A 14,389-nucleotide genomic window follows, 5' to 3' on the forward strand; every position below is an offset into this window, starting at 1 on the left:
GTTTCTATAAGACCTTCAGGATGTGTTTTAGTTTCAATCTCCTAAAACTAACCCAGAATTTTTTATTTAAATTTTATTTTTCACACTATAAACCATATTGACCAAGATACATACAGACATTTTTCTTCAAAATATATAGTGTCGTTTTCTCCCCCTTTTTCCCCCCTCCCTTCCCTCCCTCCCTCACCCCCTTCCCCATTTATTTGAAGTTCAATCTATAAGATACATTAAACCCGTTAAACATGTTGTCACTTAATAAAAATAAACAAGAAATTTTACTGAGTCAGTTCTTTTCATTATCTTCTTTTTCTGTCATTTTAGGTGGTGGAAGTCCATGGTAGGATTTCTCTATTGTGTTTCATGTATGGCTCCCATGTCCAAATTGCATGAATTGTTGTTCCCGTTTCCTTTTTACAACAAAAACATCTGTCTGATACTGTTGGGTCCCATTTATTTAACTTTTGAGGTGTGATGTATAGCCTGTGTATCCAGTTATATTGTATCATGCGTAACCTCGTGTTTATTGTATTTCTCATAGTTCCAGAGCATAGCTTCTCCCATGTTTCATTCTTTATCTTTATGTTTAGATCTTCTTCCCATTTTTGTTTAGGTTTACCGTTTGTTTCCTCGTTCTCCTTTTCTTGCAGTTTGATGTACATGTTTGTTACAAACTTTTTAATTATCATTGTGTCTGTAATCACATATTCAAAATTGCTTCCTTCTGGTAACCTCAGACTGTTTCCCAATTTGTCCTTCAAGTAGGTTTTCAGTTGGTAGTATGCAAACATTGTATTGTGAGTTATATTATATCCTTCATTTGTTCAAAGGATAATAATTTTTCCCGAAAAACAATTTTCTATTCTTTTGATCCCTTTTCTCTCCCATTCTCTAAAGGAAAGGTTATCTATTGTAAAAGGGATTAGCTGATTTTGCGTCAATATTAGTTTTGGTAGTTGGTAATTTGTTTTATTCCTTTCTACATGAATCTTCTTCCAAATGTTGAGCAGATGATGCAATACTGGTGAATTCCTACGTTGCACCAATTTTTCATCCCATTTATATAGTATATGTTCAGGTATCTTCTCCACTATTTTATCCAGTTCTAATCTGGTCCAATCTGGTTTTTCCCTTGTTTGATAAAAATCTGATAGGTATCTTAATTGTGTGGCTCTATAATAATTAAAGTTTGGTAGTTGTAAGCCTCCTTGTTTGTACCATTCTGTTAATTTATCTAGTGCTATCCTCGGTTTCCCCCCTTTCCATAGGAATTTCCTTATTATTTTCTTTAACTCCTTGAAGAATTTCTCTGTTAGGTGTATTGGTAATGACTGAAATAGGTATTGTATCCTTGGGAAAATGTTCATTTTAATACAGTTTATCCTTCCTATCAGAGTTAGTGGTAAGTCTTTCCAATGCTCTAAGTCGTCTTGTAATTTTTTCATAATGGATGGTAATTGAGTTTAGATGGCCAAGATTTTTATTTAGTTGTATACCTAGGTATCGCATTGCTGGTGTTTGCCATCTAAATGGCGATTCTTTCTTAAACTTTGTGAAATCCGAGGGAGTCACGTGATGGAGTAGTGGCCGGACGGTGAACTCAAGCCCTCTCCAGAAAAGTCGGGAAAAACAAGAGAAAATACAAAGGCACAGAAATACAAGTTAAAGAAAAGTGAGTATAAAGGTGGAAAGAAGATGGAGACAAAAGGAGAAAAATCAAAATCAACGGAAAGAAGAGAGGAAGAGAAGACAACGGAGGAAAAAGGTGAAGGCCTTACCTGTCCGAAGAGGCCCGCTGTGGAGAGAAGACCCCACTACCTCAGGTCGGTAGAAAGAGAACTACAACAATGGCTCACAGAGCCGAGTAAAAGTGCGCAACCGCGCATGAAAAAAAACACACCGACGGGAGGGGGGACCAGCTGGGGAGTCGATCTCCACAGCCGGCAACGACAGCTGCAGAACACCTGCAGCAAGAAGAGACCACAGAAGACAATGGAAACAAGAAAGAAGAGGAGGAAAGGGCAGCAAAGAAACAACAGATGGTCAACCTAGAGGAAGAAGAAGAGGAAGAATACAGTGAAATAGATAAAGGGAAAGGCAAGGTAAAGGATATACTTGCTCTTGTTAGAGGATACATGGAGTCATTTAAAGAATGGCAAACACAGGAATTCAATGATTTAAGAAGAAGAATAAACAACACAGAAAAGAAAATAAATAAAATGGATATGACCTTAACAGAAATGGGGAAAAAAATGGACAAGATGGAAGAACGGGCAATAGCAGCAGAAATGGAGGTAGAAGACTTAAAAAAGAAATTGGAGGAATCTAATAAAAAAACTAAAGAGACACAAGAATTACTAGCCCAAAAAATAGATATAATGGAAAATTATAACAGAAGAAATAACATAAAGATAGTGGGCCTTAAGGAAGATGAAGAAGGCAAGAATATGAGGGAGTTTATAAAAGAATGGATCCCTAAGGCCCTAGGATGTCCAGAACTACAGCAAGAAATGGAAATAGAAAGGGCACATAGAGCATTGGCCCCTAAACCACAACTACAACAAAAACCAAGATCTATTGTAGTAAAATTCCTAAGATATACTACAAGAGAAAAGGTACTGGAGAAGACAATGGAAAAAGTAAGAGAGGGCAACAAACCACTGGAGTATAAAGGGCAAAAAATCTTCATTTATCCAGATATAAGCTTTGAACTCCTAAAGAAGAGAAAAGAGTTCAATGCAGCAAAAGCGATTTTATGGAAGAAAGGATATAAATTTACACTGAAGCATCCTGCGGTATTGAAAATATTTATTCCAGGACAACAAAACAGACTATTCTCGGATCCAGAAGAAGCACGAAAATTTGCAGAACAATTACAAAAATAGACTGAGGGATGAAGACGGGTAATGAGAGCAAAAATCATCACGATTGATATGTATGTGGGTAAAGACAAAAATAGACTGAGGGATGAAGACGGGTAAGGAGGGTAAAAATGACCACGATTGATATGTATGCGGGTAAAGAGGTATAAGAGTGAATAGAGACAATGGGCATATGTGAAAGTATCTGTAATTAGAGGAAAACATAGAGAGTATAGACAAGAATTAATAAGGGAAGGTAATGGAATAGAGAGAATAAATATGGAATTAAAAGAGTGACCTTTGTGACATATAAAAAGCGAAATCTTTTCTGGGGGGGGCTGGGTGGGGGAAAAGAGCGGTCACTGCAAAATCAGTTGATGCTTGCGAGTGGATTCGCAAATCCAAATGGAGAGGGGAGATGTGGTTGTCCGACAAGGGATAAAGGGCAACTCAGGAGGGGAAGGGGAGATTGGGGATAAAGAAGATAGAAATAGGAGAATAAGGAAAATGTTGGATGTTGTAGGAATGTTGTCTGGTAAAGAGTTGAAAATAAGAAAACAGAAATGGAAAAGGAGGAAAGGTAATGATGGAAAAACGGAAAGAGAAGATAAACAAAATATAAAATGGCTACGCTGAACTATATGACTCTAAATATTAATGGAATACATAACCAAATTAAAAGGAAGAAACTACTAAATTTACTGAAAAAGGAAAAAATAGATATAGCATTTGTCCAAGAAACACACTTAACTGAATTGGAGCACAAGAAATTAAAGAGAGATTGGGTAGGACATGTAACAGCAGCATCGTATAATTCAAAAGCAAGAGGAGTGGCTATATTAATTAGCAAAAATGTGCCATTTAAAATAGAAGAGGAAATAATAGATCCAGCAGGGAGATATGTTATGATAAAATGTCAGATATATTCAGAGCTTTGGAATCTACTTAATATATATTCACCTAACGAAGAAGATCAAAAGTTTATGCAAGATATCTTTTTGAAGGTAGCTAATACGCAAGGGAACATACTAATAGGAGGGGATTTCAATCTGAATTTGGATCCAAATATGGATAAAACGGGGAAAAAAATTAACAGGAAGAACAAAGTAACCAAATTTATAATTAAATCAATGCAAGAAATGAAACTTGTGGACATAGGGAGGAAGCAAAACCCAAAAGAAAAGGAATACTCATACTACTCGACTAGACATAAAACATACTCAAGGATAGACCTATTCCTGTTATCAGCCCACATTCAAGGGAGAGTTAGGAAAACGGAATATAAAGCTAGACTATTATCGGACCACTCACCCCTGTTATTGGCAATAGAGCTAGAGGACATCCCTCCAAGAATGTATAGATGGAGATTAAACCCCATGCTACTTAAAAGACAGGATTTTAGAGAATTTATTGAAAAACAATTAAAAATGTACTTTGAAGTAAATACGGAATCAGTGGAAGATAAGTTTATACTATGGGACGCAATGAAAGCATTCATTAGAGGGCAAATAATAAGTGATGCAACCAAGATGAAGAAGGACTATAATCAGGAAACAGAGCAGTTGGAAAGGGAAATAATAAACATAGAAAAAAAATTAGCAATAAAGGAAGATACAACCAAAAGAAGAGAATTGGCGGATAAAAAAATAAAATATGAAACATTACAAACATATAAGGTGGAGAAGAATATAATGAAGACAAAACAGAAATATTATGAACTAGGGGAAAAAACACACAAAATCCTAGCATGGCAGCTTAAGACAGAACAAGCTAAGAAAATGGTATTGGCAACAAGGAAAAAAGACAAACAAATTACATATAATCCAAAAGAAATTAAGGAAAACTTCAGAGAATTCTATGAACAATTATACCGAACCGAAAACGAAGGGAAAGAAGGGAAAATAGATGAATTTTTGACTAAAATTGAACTACCAAAACTACAGATAGAGGAACAAAATAAATTAACAGAACCATTTGGAACAGTAGAAATACAAGAGATAATAAAAAATTTACCAAATAATAAGACACCAGGAGAGGATGGACTCCCAATAGAATTCTACAAAACATTTAAAGACCTAATAATACTGCCCCTCCTGGATGTAATCAACCAGATTGATGAGACACAAAACTTACCAGATTCATGTAAAACAGCAATAATTACAGTGATACTAAAACAAGGGAAAGATCCACTCTCACCAGCGTCATACAGACCAATATCTCTGCTAAACACAGATTATAAGATAATAGCTAAACTATTAGCGAACAGATTAGCAGAACAGGTACCAAAAATGGTAAATTTAGACCAAACTGGATTTATCAAAAAAAGACGCACAACAGACAATATTTGTAAATTTATTAACTTAATTCATGCAGTAGAAGGAAATAAAGCACCGGCAGTAGCAGTTGCTTTAGACGCAGAGAAGGCCTTCGACAGAGTAGAATGGAATTACTTGTTCAAAGTATTGCAAAAATTCAGTTTACCGGAGAAGTATATTAATTGGATTAAAGCATTATATAAGGGACCGTTAGCGAAAGTGACAGTAAATGGACATGTATCAAAGCAATTTAACTTAAGCAGGTCAACGCGGCAGGGATGTCCACTATCACCATTATTGTTTGCGCTAGCTATAGAACCACTAGCAGAATCGATAAGAAGAGATAATAATATAAAAGGAATAAAAATAAAAGACAGGGAATATAAAATCAGTCTGTTTGCGGATGATGTGATAGTGTACTTAACAGAACCAGAACTATCAATAACAGAACTATATAAGCAATTGAAGGAATATGGAGAAGTGTCGGGATACAAGATAAACGTAAATAAAAGTGAAGCAATGCCTATGAATAACGCGGATTTCTCAAAATTTAAGGAGGAATCCCCATTCAGATGGCAAACGCAGGCAATAAGATACCTAGGTGTGCAAATAAACAAAAATCTAGGCCAATTATATAAACTCAATTACAATCCACTAATGAAAAAATTACAGGACGATTTAGAGCATTGGAAAGAGCTACCACTAACACTGATAGGAAGGATAAACTGTATTAAAATGAACATTTTTCCAAGGATACTATACTTATTTCAGGCATTGCCAATACAACTGACAGAAAAATTCTTCAAAGAGTTAAAGAAAATAATAAGGAGATTTTTATGGAGAGGGTGGAAACCGAGGATGGCACTAGATAGATTGGCAGAGTGGTATAAACAAGGAGGCTTACAATTGCCAAACTTCAAAAATTATTATAGAGCCGCACAATTAAGGTACCTATCAGATTTTTATCAAACAAGGGAAAAACCAGACTGGACGAGACTAGAATTAGATAAAATAGGGGAAAAGATACCTGAACACATATTATATAAATGGGACGAAAAATTGGTACAACGTAGAACTTCTCCAGTATTACACCATCTCCTCAATATATGGAAGAAGATTCATGTAGAAAGAAATAAAATAAATTACCAAATACCAAAACTAATATTGACGCAAAATAAGCTACTCCCTTTTACAATAGACAACCTTGCCTTTAGAAAATGGGGAAAAAAAGGGATTAAAAGAATAGAAAATTGTTTTTCAGGAAGTAGATTCTTATCCTTTGAACAAATGAGAGATAAGTACAATATAACTGGAGATACAGCGCTGGCATATTACCAACTGAGATCCTACTTGAAAGATAAATTAGGAAGCAACTTGAGTTTACCAGAGGGAAGTAACCTTGAATATGTGATTACAGATACAATGTTAATCAAAAGATTTATAAAAAATATGTATATTAAACTGCAAGAAAAGGAGAATGAGGAAACAAATGGTAAAACTAAACAAAAATGGGAACAAGATTTAAATATAAAGATAAAAAAGGAAACATGGGAGAAGTTATGCTCTGGAACGATGAGAAATACAATAAATACGAGGCTGCGTATGATACAATATAATTGGTTACACAGACTATACATTACACTTCAAAAGTTAAATAAATGGGACCCAACAGTATCTGATAGATGTTTTCGATGTAAAAAAGAAAGGGGAACAACAATTCATGCAATCTGGACATGTGAGAGAGTAGAAAAATTTTGGGATGATCTCAATCAGATATTAAATAAAATAACAGAAAACAATATACCAAAGAATCCAGAGATCTTTCTCCTAAGTAACATAAAAAATAAAGAATTTGGAATTGACTTGGAAGATGCACAAAAAAGATTTGTCAAGATAGCCCTAGCCGTAGCAAAAAAATGTATTATGTCAACCTGGAAATTGGAAGATAATTTGAAAATACAACAATGGTATATAGAAATGAATAAATGTATTCCATTAGAAAAAATAACATATAGTTTAAGAAATAATATTGAAATATTCGAACAAGTATGGGAGCCTTACATTAAATACAATAGCGAAAACCTACCGGGAACAAACATTACCTAAGTTGATGGAAGGAGAAGAAAAGAAAAGAATGGACTCAGTAGAATTTCTGGTGTATTTTTGTTGAATGACAACATTGTCTAACTGAATTAATGCAACCTAGATTGTATACCTAAAATGGATGAGAGGGGGGGGGTGGGGGGGTGGCTTGGGAGGAGGGAGGGGGGAGGGAGAAAAAGTCACTGTAAATGTGTGGAAAAGAAAAAGTGTATATCATGGCTATTGTGATTTATGGTGTGAAAAATAAAAAATTTAAAAAAAAACTTTGTGAAATCCGCATTATTCATTGGCATTGCTTCACTTTTATTTGCATTGATCTTGTACCTCGATACTTCTCCATATTCCTTCAATTTCCTTTATTGATATTTCTGGTTCTGTTAAGTATATTATAATGTCATCTGCAAATAGACTGATTTTATATTCCTTCTCTTTCATTTTTATCCCTCTTATTTTATTTTCTGTTTTTATCAGTTCTGCTAACGCGAACAGTGAGGGAGATAGTGGACATCCCTGCTTTGTTGATGTGCTTAAGTTAAATTGTTTTGATATATATCCATTTACTGTCACTTTCGCCAATGGCCCCTTATATAATGCTTTAATCCAATTAATATATTTCTCTGGTAGGCTGATTTTTTGGCGTACTTTGAATAAATAATTCCATTCTACTCTGTCAAAGGCCTTCTCTGCGTCTAAAGCAACCGCTACTGTTAGAGTTTTATTTCCTTCTACTGCATGAATTAAGTTAATAAATTTACAGATATTGTCTGTTGTTCATCTTTTTTTAATAAATCCAGTTTGGTCTAGATTTACTATTTTTGGTACATAGTCAGGCAATCTGTTTGCTAATAGTTTAGCTATTATCTTATAATCTGTGTTAAGTAGAGATATTGGTCTATATGACGCTAGTGCAAGTGGATCTTTCCCTGTCTTTGGTATTACTGTAATTATTGCTGTTTTGCATGAATCTGGTATGCTTTGTGTTTTATCAATCTGGTTGATTACTTCCAGGAGGGGAGGAATTAATAAGTCTTTAAATGTTTTATAGAATTCTATTGGGAATCCATCCTCTCCTGGTGTTTAATTGTTTGGTAGTTTTGTAATTCTTCTATTTCAAATGGTTTTATTAATTTATTTTGCTCCTCTGTTTGTAATTTTGGTAGTTCAATTTTAGTTAGAAATTCATCTATTTTGTCTTCCTTCCCTTCGTTTTCAGTTTGTTATAGTTGCTCGTAGAATTCCCTGAAGTTTTCATTGATCTCCGTTGGATTATATGTAATTTGTTTGTCTTTTTTCCTTAATGCCAATACCATTCTTTTAGTTTGTTCTGTCTTAAGCTGCCACGCTAAAATTATGTGCGTTTTTTCTCCTAGCTCATAATAGTTCTGTTTTGTCTTCATTATGTTCTTCTCCACCTTATATGTTTGTAGTGTTTCATATTTTATTTTTTTATCTGCCAATTCTCTTCTTTTAGTTGTATCTTCCTTTATTGCTAATTCTTTTTCAATATTTGTTATTTCCCTTTCCAACTGTTGTTTCCCGATTGCAGTCCTTCTTCATCTTAGTTACATAACTTATTATTTGCCCTCTGATGAACGCTTTCATTGCGTCCCATAGTATAAACTTATCTTTCATTGATTCCGTATTTATTTCAAAGTACATTTTAATTTGTCGTTTAATTAATTCTCTAAAATCCTGTCATTTAAGTAGCATGGAGTTTAATCTCCATCTATACATTCTTGGTGGGATGTTCTCTAGCTCTATTGCCAATAACAGGGGTGAGTGGTCCGATAATAGTCTAGCTTTATATTCCGTTTTCGAAATTCTCCCTTGAATGTGGGCTGATAACAGGAATAGGTCTATCCTTGAGTATGTTTTATGTCTACCCGAATAATATGAATATTCCTTTTCCTTTGGGTGTTGTTTCCTCCATATATCCAAAAGTTGCATTTCTTGCATCGATTTAATTATAAATTTGGTTACTTTGTTCTTTCTGTAAGATTTTTTTCCAGTTTTATCCATGTTTGAGTCCAAATTAAGGTTAAAATCCCCTCCTATTAGTATGTTCCCTTGTGTATCTGCTATCTTCAAAAAGATATCTTGCATAAATTTTTGATCTTCTTCATTAGGTGAGTAAATTCCAAAATTCTGAATATATCTGACATTTTATCATTACATATCTCCCTGCTGGATCTATTATTTCCTCTTCTATTTTGATTGGTACATTTTTATTGATTAATATAGCTACTCCTCTGGCTTTTGAATTATATGATGCTGCTGTTACATGTCCTATCCAATCTCTCTTTAATTTCTTGTGTTCCACTTCAGTTAGATGTGTTTCTTGTATGAATGCTATATCAATTTTTTCTTTTTTCAGTAAATTTAACAGTTTCTTCCTTTTGATTTGGTTATGTATTCCATTAATATTTACAGTCATATAGTTAGTTCTACATAGTCATTTCATACTTTGTTTATCTTTCCTTTCCGTTTCCTCATCACCACCTTCCCTTCTTATCCATTTCTGATTTCTTTTTTTGAACACATTATACGAGACAACGTTTCTAAAACAAAATATTTCCACTGTTCTCATATCTAAAATTCCTTTAACCCCAATAATCCCTCCCCTTTCTGAGTTGCCCTTTGTCCCTTGTCGGGCAACCATATCTCCCCTCTCCATTTGGATTTGCGAATCCGCTCGCAAGTGTCAACTGATTTCGCAGTGACTGTTATTTTCCCCCACCCCAGCCCCCCCAGAAAAGACTTTAATCTTCATATATAACAAAGGTCACTCTCTTAATTCCCTCCTTACTTCCTTTCTTCCCTTTCTTTCCCTTCTTAGTTCTTACCTATACTCTATTTTATATATATATATATATATATATACACACACACACACACACACACACACACACACACACACACACACACACACACACACACACACACACACACATATATATATATATGTTACATCTATATATATTGTTACATCTCTTCATCTCTCTGTCTGTTTTGTAGTTGTTCTGCAAATTTTCGTGCTTCTTCTGGATCCGAGAATAGTTTGCTTTGCTGCCCTGGAAGAACTATTTTAAGTATATTTGGGTATTTTAACATAAATTTATAACATTTTTTCCATAGGGTCGTTTTTGCTTCATTGAACTCCTTCCTCTTCTTCAGGAGTTCAAAACTTATATCTGGATAGAAAAAAAATTTTTGACCCTTGTATTCCAGTGGTTTTTTGTCTTCTCTTATTTTTTTCATTGCCTTCTCCAATATATTTTCCCTTGTTGTACATCTTAGGAATTTTACTAGAATGGATCTTGGTTTTTGTTGTGGTTGTGGTTGAGGGGCTAATGTTCTGTGTGCCCTTTCTATTTCCATTTCTTCCTGTAATTCTGGTCTTCCTAGAACCCTGGGGATCCATTCTTTTATAAATTCTTTCATATTTTTGCCTTCTTCATCTTCCTTAAGGCCCACTATCTTTATATTGTTTCTTCTATTATAATTTTCCATTATATCTATCTTCTGAGCTACCAGCTCAGTTTCTTTAACTTTTTTATCAGATTCTTCTAATTTCTTTTTTAAGTCATCTACTTCCATTTCTATGGCTGTTTCTCGTTCTTCCACCTTGTCTACTCTTTATCCTATATCTGTCATAATCATCTCTAATCTATTCACTTTTTCTTCTGTACTTTTTATTCTTCTTTTTATTTCACTGAATTCTTGTGACTGCCATTCTTTTACTGTTTCCATATATTCTTTAAAAATATATATATCCATGTACTTGCCCTTCCCTTCATCTTCCATTTCTCTGTGTTCTTCCTCCTCTTCTTCTGAGTCCACTCCAGGATCTGTGTCCTTTACCTCTGTCTCTTTTGGTTTTCTTGTTGGGTTGTTTGTTTTATTTTGTTGGGTATTTTTGGTCTTCTTATTTTTATTAAAAGTGTCTTGGTGTTGGTCTTCTTCCTCTGGGTTGGTCATCTGTTGTTTCTTTGATTTCTTATTTTTATTCTCTTCCTTCTTGTTCTCGTTATTTTCTATGTTTTCCTGTTGAGAGTCTTGCTGTTGTGTTGTGGTTGTCTGTTTCAGCTGTGGAGATTTATTCCTCAGTGTTATTCCCCAGTGTTACTGGTCAGTGTTATTTTTGTCTTGCACATGCGCGGTTGCGCACTTTTGTTTGGCTCCGTGAGCCATTTTTGTAGTCCCGAGTTCGGGGCTTCCACTGATCTCAGGGAGCAGGCCTCTCTCTCCACGGCAGGCCTCCTCGTACCGGTAAAGCCTTCACCTTCCTCCTCCGATGTCTTTCCTTCTTCTTTTCTTCTCATTGTCTTTGGTTTTTCTTTCTTCGCTGCCATTTTCTCCACACTTTTACTTTCACTTTGTTGTGCCTTATTTTTCTCTATCTTTTTTTTACTTTTCTGGAGAGGGCTGGAGTTCCCCTACCGGCCACTACTCCATCACGTAACTCCTCAACTAACCCAGATTTGATTCGGGTCTCTTGTGCAATATGGGTGGTAACAACTTTCTCTTAGTCATACAGCCATACAACTTGGACTTCAGCTCAACTCGTCCCTGCCAACTAAGTTGTCCATTGAGCTAATCCCATTTGACGACATCTAGCTACTATCCCTCAAAACCTTTCCTATCCATGTACAGGTATCCCCCCCCACATCCGAAATTAGAGCGTTCCTATGAAACCTTTCGGAAGCCAAAATAGTGTGAAGCAAAGAAGCAATTACCCTTAATTTATATATGAAACATTTTTGAATGTTCCTCGACCCAAAAAATAATTTATCAAATCATACCGGATTCATCTAACACAGTGGTTCCCAAATTTTTTTGAGCGGTCACCCCCTTGGCTTCCAGGCCCCATCCCTAGCAGCCTACTCCCTCACACACAATGAAAACACTTCTCTTTCTTTGCCCACTTACCGCCTCCCATTCCTCAGCTGGCGCCACCTGCAGGCCTCTCTCCTGGGGCCAACTCCTTTTGCCCCAGGCCTTTCCCTACTGAGCCCCCTGCACTCGGTACCTCCCTTGCCCCATTCACCCTTCTTCCATTCACTCTCAACATTAAAAAGCCAAAGTCAAATACAACATGGCAGCCACAAAGGCCACCAATACCTCCTTGTTCACTACTGCCACCCCGAGTCTGGCCGCAGCAACTGACAGCTCTTCTGGAGACTGCGACTTTTAGCTTGCCTTTTTTCGTAAAAGCAAAAATCCTCCTTGGATTAGCGAAAACAGGTAATAATGTAGGTCTTTCGTAAGAGTGAAGTGGTGTAAAACCAACACTCCAAAAGCGGGGGATATCTATACTTATCTATCTTTATCTGTGTAGGGTCTGCATGTATTCCCTGAACCCACATGGGTTTCCTCCGGCTGCTTCCCTCTCACGTCCTTAAAATCTTGTGGTACGTTAACAGTAAATTGTCCCTGATGTAGGTGGGTTGCAGGAGAATCAGTATAAAGTTGAGTGGCATATGACAGGGAAATACAGAAAATGGCCAATTATGGGTAATGGAACTGTTCTGAGACTAGGCATAGTCTTGATGGGTTTCAGTAGTTTCATTTTATCTCCAAATGTTACCCTTATTTTAGCTTCATTTTTCCTCAATTGCAAAAATGCCTTTGTTCAGTTTGAAACCCAAATGTCCTAACTATTCCAAAAGAGATCTGCTCTGTGTTTCTGCTCGTTTTACAAAGTACAGTTGGATGATACATCAGAGTGCTGTTCATCAGAGATGATGAACACTGTACAATATGGAGAAAAATCCATGGATATAGGTAGGCATTACTGTTCCACTCCAGTTAATTATTTAATTACATTAACAAGCTCAGAATGCAAACCAGAAGTCAAAATGGTACAGTATATGGACTTGATTTTAAATTCCTCTTAACATAAACTAGGACTACTTGTTTTTCTTCCATAATTAAATGGTACATTGACATGTTTAATTATTATGAATACAATTTTGACAGTGAATTATTAATTATAATACCACAGGTCAGAGGAGCAGAAATAGGCTATTCAGCCCATTGAGTCTGCCCACCACTCAATCATGAGCTCATCCATTTTCCCACTCAGCCCCACTGCCCATCCTTCTCCCCATAATCTTTTATGTCCTGGCTAATCAAGAACCTATCAATCTCTGCCTTAAATACACCCAATGACCCGGCCTCCACAACTGCCCTTGGCAACAAATTCCACAGATTCACCACCCTCTGGCTGAAGAAATCCCTCCACATCTCTGTTCTATGCGGACAACTTTCAACCCTGAAGTTGTGTCCTCTTGTCCTATGCGCCACATCACATTTGTTTTCTTTTCACCTCATATAATATATTTTTGCTTTTTATGCAGGTGGTAGGAGAGAAGCAGAGAATAAACGAATTTTTCACAGGGAAGCGGGCACATAAACTTTGAACAGAGTCTTGTGGGGGGACAGAGCCGGAAAAAAAAGTTGAGAATGGCTGCTCCAGAGACCTCTGGATCACTGGAGTCTCCCCCCACCACACCCCCCATCAATGTTGTTGTCTGAAGAGGAGCCCTTCCACACATAACATCTTTCAGCTGCTCCCATCGGGGAAGAGATACAGGAGGATCAGAGCCAACACCACCAGGCTAAGGAACAGCTTCTTCCCACAGGCAATGAGAATGCTGAACAATCAAAGGAACAGCACCAACTAACCATCTGAGACTCTCATGTGTACAAAACAATTTTTTTTTGTATAGATGAATACTTGTCCTGTATATGTTCTGTCTGTCTGTATGTATGCATGTCTGGTTGTGTGTCTGCATGTTTTGCACCGAGGACCAGAGAACACTGTTTCATCAGGTTGTTCTTGTAATATCAGATGACAATAAACTTAACTTGATTTAGATGCAAGCCAACCTAACTACTATACCATTTGGTACAATACCTATGGAGTCCTCCAGAGACTTATCTATGACAGACTGGAACAGTTTTTCATACTGACTGTCACTGAGTGTTGGAATCTCCTGGAAAGACAAGCAAATGCAATGGTTTAGAAAATAATTCAATAAAATACACTGCAGGATTACACACAAATATTTACAGCTGTTATGGAATAAATCATTCAACAAAAAAAATGTT

The 14,389-nt window shown here is 36.1% G+C and overlaps 1 protein-coding gene across 5 annotated transcripts in view; it reads right to left on the minus strand.

Annotated features, from left to right (window-relative positions):
- LOC138754875 (zinc finger CW-type PWWP domain protein 1-like) overlaps positions 1–14,389 on the minus strand; it is a 131,318-nt gene that overhangs the window by 98,234 nt on the left and 18,695 nt on the right. For 4 of the 5 annotated variants that reach the window (XM_069919815.1, XM_069919812.1, XM_069919811.1 and 1 more), the window contains one exon: positions 14,181–14,274. In XM_069919815.1, the coding sequence (XP_069775916.1) occupies positions 14,181–14,274 (94 nt within the window). The remainder of the gene's footprint in view (positions 1–14,180; positions 14,275–14,389) is intronic. The other variant, XM_069919814.1, reaches the window with a different exon arrangement.

This window comes from Narcine bancroftii, chromosome 2, assembly GCF_036971445.1.
Source record: "Narcine bancroftii isolate sNarBan1 chromosome 2, sNarBan1.hap1, whole genome shotgun sequence".
Classification (NCBI taxonomy): Eukaryota; Metazoa; Chordata; class Chondrichthyes; order Torpediniformes; family Narcinidae; genus Narcine; species Narcine bancroftii.